General features: G+C 38.8%; 1 protein-coding gene across 1 annotated transcript; it reads right to left on the reverse strand.

The window, feature by feature from the left end:
• Positions 1-4103: 4103 nt before the first annotated feature.
• LOC110030526 lies at positions 4104-5300 on the reverse strand. The gene has a single exon (XM_020733268.1). The coding sequence runs from the start codon at positions 5298-5300 to the stop codon at positions 4104-4106; it is 1197 nt and encodes a 398-aa protein (XP_020588927.1).
• Between the last annotated feature and the right edge of the window lie 621 nt (positions 5301-5921).

A 5921-nucleotide genomic window follows, 5' to 3' on the forward strand; every position in this document is an offset into this window, starting at 1 on the left:
AAACCATAGAATAATTTCCAAGAGAAGAAGGCCATGGAAAGAGAAAGGAACTTGTTCCAAACACATTTATTCCAGGAAACCTCCTATTGAGAAAAGCAGAAATTAGCTATGGAAGCTGAAAAAGTCTGAGAAACCTTCCTCTTCACAATAAGTTTGTCCTTCTTGGATTTGTCAATAGGTTTCTTCATGAAAATATTGAGTAATCTATTATTAAGGATGTTCTGAAGAGCTTGCTGGTTCCATTCACCTTCAGACGAAAGGTCAGCCACCTGTGTTGTAGATTTGAGTTGAGAGTCCGTTAATGGAGGGAGAATGCCTTCTCCAGGCCAATTATGTAGCCATACATTGAGTCTGCCTTCCCCTATGTCCCAAATGAAAAGCTGTTCAACCTTAGTTCTCATCTTCAGCATGTTCTTCCAAGTTCATGAATCCCCAAATCTATTAGTCATAAGAGAAGGATGCAGATTTTTGCAGTACTTTCCTTTTAAAAATTTAGCCCAAATGCAATTATGTGCTCTAAACATAACCCAATGTTTGCAAAAGTTGGTTTGGGAAATCTGCTGGAAGCTTTTAAACCCCAGACCTCCAGCTTTAGCACTTCCACAAACTTTTTGCCATCTCACCCAATGCACTTACTTTTTCTGGCCTACCCAAAGGAATCTGTTGAAAGTTCTTTCAAGAGTAGTTTTGATGGATTTCTCATAACAAAAACTTGTGATACATACGATGGAAGGGCAGCCAAAATACATTTGAGGAGGGTAATTATTCCCCCATTAGAGAGGAAAGTGTTAGACCATCTGTTGAGTTTGTCTTGGACTTTAAGTATAATATCATCAAATTGGAATTGCCTTGTCCTCCCTTTGAGCAATAAAGTCCCCAAGTGTTTCAGAGGAAGAGAACTAGAGCAAAAGCCAGTAAGATCTGAAATCCAATGCTTGATTTCTGATTTCACCCTTTTACTGAATACTGCTTGGCATTTCTATTTATGAAATTTCATTCCAGAGCAATCTTGAAAATTCTCCAGACATTGGAAAAGCAATTTAACTATAGGTTTAGTAGCTTTGGCAAATATAATAACATCATCAACAAAGGCTAAGTGGTTAACAACAATGTTAAATTTGTGGCTATATAAAGAAAGAGGAGCTTTGGCCATTAATTGATTCAATAGTCTAGACATGTAATCAAAAGCAAGTATGAAGATAGTAGGGGATAAAGTAGGGGATAGCTTGATGCCTCTAGAAGCTGTGAGAAGCCGTGAGACTGCCTTCCCCTTAATGAAAATCGAATGCCCCTTATTATTAAGCCACCTAAGGATCAAGGAAATAAAGGGTTCAGAGAATCCCCTTGTTGATAGCACCTCCTCAACCCAATGTATGGTATCATAGGCCTTTTGGACATCAAGTTTGAAAATAAGATTCCCTCCTCTAAAGTGTTTGTCCAAATCAAGGACTAATTCTTGTGCCAAGAGAACATTCTCCACTATACTTCTCCCTTGAAGAAAAGCTAATTGATTTTCTCTGATGAGATGAGGTAAATGAAGCTGCAATCTATTGGAAATCACCTTGCTAATAATTTTGAATAGTACATTAGTAAGACTAATAGGCCTGAACTAGTCCCAAAAGAGCTTGGAGTTGTTTTTGGAAATTAAGGTAATGCTAGAGCATTTAAAATAGTTAGGCAAATTCATCCCTCTGAAAAAGCTTTGTACTGCCTCAATAATATCCCCTTTAATGATCTTTCATGCTTTCTTATAAAAATCTGCTAAGAATCCATCTGGGCCAGCTACTTTCGAGCTGTCAATGGAGGTCAGGGCTGACCAAATTTCCAATTCCTTGGTGTCAAGTCCAGGTTTCTCGTGTAACTCTAATCAAATAGATCTTGCTGAATTGGAAGTCTGATGACTGGAGGTTGAGTGAATAGAGTTTGAAAATACTTAATGGCACTAGCTGCAATTAAGTCCTGATTGAATTCAGTGCCCAGAGGGATCTCTAATCTTATGAATGGTGTTTCATTTCCTCCTATAGTTGATGCAAGCATGAAAGTACTTTGTTTTTCTATCCCCTTCACAGAATTTGGTATTAGCAGCCTTTTGAGCATAGAATTCCTCTTGCATACAAACTGCATTCATCAGCTTTTCATTAGCCAGCATTAAATGCTTTTCAGTATCAGGATTGTTTTGAAGCTTATTCTCCCTATCATTCACATCCTTTTCAGCCTCCTTTACTCTCAAATTAATATCCCCCACCATAGTCCAGTTCTAAGTTCTAATTAGACAGTTGTTTACCAATCTTCTTTTGCAGCATCCATAGTTTAATCAGAGGATTAGAGTGGTGACAATCTCTCCACCCCAAAGAGTTTGCCTATAAGAGTAAATTTGAAATTCTCAATCAAGCTTTGGATATCCTCCCTATTATAAAAGATGGCCATTTTTCCACTCTTCCTGCTCAGAGTTTTAATGATAGGGTCAGCCACCTCATGGTAGCTTTGATGAAAAACCAAGTCATCAAAATTTTTAATAGGGTCAAAGCCTTTTCCAACAACATAAGCAAAAGTAGCCTTTGCCCATTGAATATTAATGGTCAAATCCACATTGCTTTGTTCAACCATTAGTACTCTGCATTAATGGAACAGTACCCTGACAACAACTTGAAAGAGAAAAGTTCCAAGAAGCAGAAAAACTAGAGAAGAAGCTTCCAAGGATAAAGGAAAAACTCCAGGAGAGGGAAAACAGTAAGCAGAAAAGGGATGGAGATCCCCACCAACCTTAGACAGTCCATGGAAACCCTAGCAGACAACCACCAAGCCATCTGCCACCTCCATCGTTTATACATATTATATATATTATGGAAGGAGCAAAGCTCCATCTTCATTAGAAGAAAAAAAGACAAACAGTGCTACATGCCAAAAACATGGGACCCCTAAATAAACAGTAGAGTTATCCCATAAAAAAAAACCTATGAAAGAGTATGTCTAACGAAAGGAAGGGGTAAATGATATCCTTCCAAGAGTAATTTTAGTCGAGGTGGAGCAACTTTGCTAATAAGGGTATGATCAGTGTGGAGCCCCATTCTAGCAAGCCAATTAGCAGGCCTGTAACCTTCCTTGTGGATATGGGAATAACTGGTTTGAGCAACTTGCCCCATTTTCTGAATCTCCTTGACTTAGTATAACAAATGCCAAGGATTGTCTCTAGAACCATTCAGAATGCTAACTAAAGTGCTAGAGTCATATTCCACCCAGAGGTGATGAAAATGAAATATAATGGCAAGAAGAATTGCACAATAAATAGCCAGAGTTTCAGCTTCTAAAGGATCACTAGCAAAGGTAGGTGATTGAAAATAAAGCAAAAAAACACCCCTACAGTCCCTGAAAACACCCCCCATGTCAGCATGACGGTATAAGAAGCTGATATTTGTATTGACTTTGACCCATGCCTGCTGGGGAGGTAGCTACCTCACCATAATGGGCTTTACAGGATTGAAGGTACCCTGATCACCACGAGGAAGTATCTCTGGGAATTTCTTTTATTTATTGAGTTTATGTACATATGCAAGGCAGTTATGAGCCACTTTCCTCAACCCTAATTCAGCTTCCTTAAACTTCATCTTATTCCTTTCCATCCTCAAAAACCTAGCCACTATGCAAGGCACCAAAAAGAGCTTGCTAATCAACCAATCTTTACAACACTGAAAGAAATCCCCCCAAGACAGATTGTGAACTGGTAAATTAAATTGATTTAAAAAGACATCCCAAATCAACTGCACAATGGAACATTTGAAGAATAGGTGGTTCACATATTCCTCCACCTTCTCGTATATATATATAAAATTAAAAGAGCAACACGTGGTTCCTTACGTGTTAATAATAAAAAAGGTTACAAAAAAGAGGAGGGATAGTGGATCCCATCTAAAAGAAATATATATATATATATATATATATATAAAGAAGCTTGAGGAGATGCCAAATCAAAAATTGGTTTCACTTGGACCTACATAAAGGGACAACCTAAATACATTCCTGAACTTATATTTATGGATTAGCATCTTTTACTAGTAGTGTTCTCATGAAGTTCCTATCATTTGAATATTCTAAGTGACTTGATATTACAACATATAGTACTTTAGGGAGCAAACTTTTAGCAGTTGATGAATACCAGACATCCAGCAGATTAAATTCCATGGAGTTTTTGAGATCCCATGGAGGATGTTAATAAGTTGCAAGGAGTCAGATTCAACCCATAACTGATCAAGCAAGCAAGATCTGGCTAAGTTGAGGGCCCAGAAAACTGCTTGACATTCTGCCTCAAGTGAGTCAACAGCCTTGATTGGAGATTGGAAATATAATATGCATTTCCCCTCATGGTTCCTAAAGACCCCACCAATGCCTGCAGACTGGGATTTTTGGCTGCCATCTATGTTAATTTTGATCCAACCAAGCTTTGGGAGAGTCCAGCAGATAGTCACAACTTTGGAAGTTTGAGGCTTGAGAAAAGAAACAATCTCCAACACAGTCTTATACTTTTTAAAGTTGATCAGTTTTTGAATAAAAGCAATACAATTTAGACCCACCCTCTTAGGATCAATAAGGGAGCTATCATGCTTTGCCTGGTTCCTTGCCATCCACACAAACCATGCCACAATATTGGGGATGTCCTGGAGTTCAGCACCCCTCCAATCAGCCCAGCTAGTATAGAACATCTTCCATGTGAGGTGCAAGGTTGGGATTCTAAGTTTACCAATCACAAATGACCAAACATCCTGTACCCAATGACACTCAAAGAACAGATGGGAAATTGTTTCCTCTTGAGATAAGCAGAAAAAGCATCTAGAAGGACCCCTCAAACCCTTCAATTTTAGGATGTCATCCGTGGGAATCATTTTTGAGAAAAGTCTCCAAATGAAGAAGGACATGGATGGGGTAAGGAATTTATTCCAGATGGTGTGACCCCAGTGTACCAGATGGGGTTGCTGAGAAGGGATAGGGTTCTTTCTAACCACAATTTTGTCTTTCACCCCAGGTTTGATAGTAAGCTTCTGAATATTGCTTATTTGAGATGGGCTACAGAAAGGAATGATAGGAGCAAGGTTCCACTTGCCAAGAGCCCAGATGTCTTTCACAAACATAGGGGTAGCTGGGACAAACTGGTCCTGAATAAGGCAACCATCCAATGACCAATTATCCCACCAGATGTTAACCAAGCCCTCACCAAGTTCCCAGACAAACAACTGTTCAGCATCCTGTCTAACTTTTAACATCCTTTTCCAGATTGGAGAATCCCCCACACTAAAAGAGCAGCTCATGGCTCCTTACACGTTAATTAAAGGAAAAAAGGTACATAATTGGGGAGGTGACCAAAGGAAAATATGTTGAGATTTTCATACCTATATTATACTGTTTTTTATGATATTGCATTTTAAATAAATGTATTTTTAATGTTTTGTTGCAGGAATGATGAATTAGGGTCATTGGAGTAAAAAGATGAAAAAAGAGCAAATTTGCAGCAAAAATGACCAAAATGTGCAGAATTGAACTAGGGCGCCACGGTGCCATCGACCACGTTGATGGGGAGATTTTCCCGAGACTCCATAATTAATTCATTAAGAAGGTCCGCCGACGGCGAGTTCGGCAATTATGCCCAATCAGGCTTTGGATAAGGCCAAATTTTGAGGGGATGCTTAGGCAACTCTTGGGAAAGCTCATCCACAACTTTAAAAGAAAGTTTTGGCCAAAAATTAAAAGAGAGGAAGTGCTAGAGAGAGTTCTGGAGGTTAGAAAGTTTTCAATAGTGTGTAAAAATTGTGAGGAATTCTTCGAGAGATTGTAAGAGTGGAGGGAAAGTAAGCGATTTCTTCCTCCTTGCTGCTTTGAAGAAGAATTCTTTGTGCTGTAAAGAAAAGGAAATGATTCAGAGAAACTTCGAG

This window comes from Phalaenopsis equestris, unplaced genomic scaffold (genome assembly GCF_001263595.1).
Source record: "Phalaenopsis equestris unplaced genomic scaffold, ASM126359v1 Scaffold000733, whole genome shotgun sequence".
Classification (NCBI taxonomy): domain Eukaryota; kingdom Viridiplantae; phylum Streptophyta; class Magnoliopsida; order Asparagales; family Orchidaceae; genus Phalaenopsis; species Phalaenopsis equestris.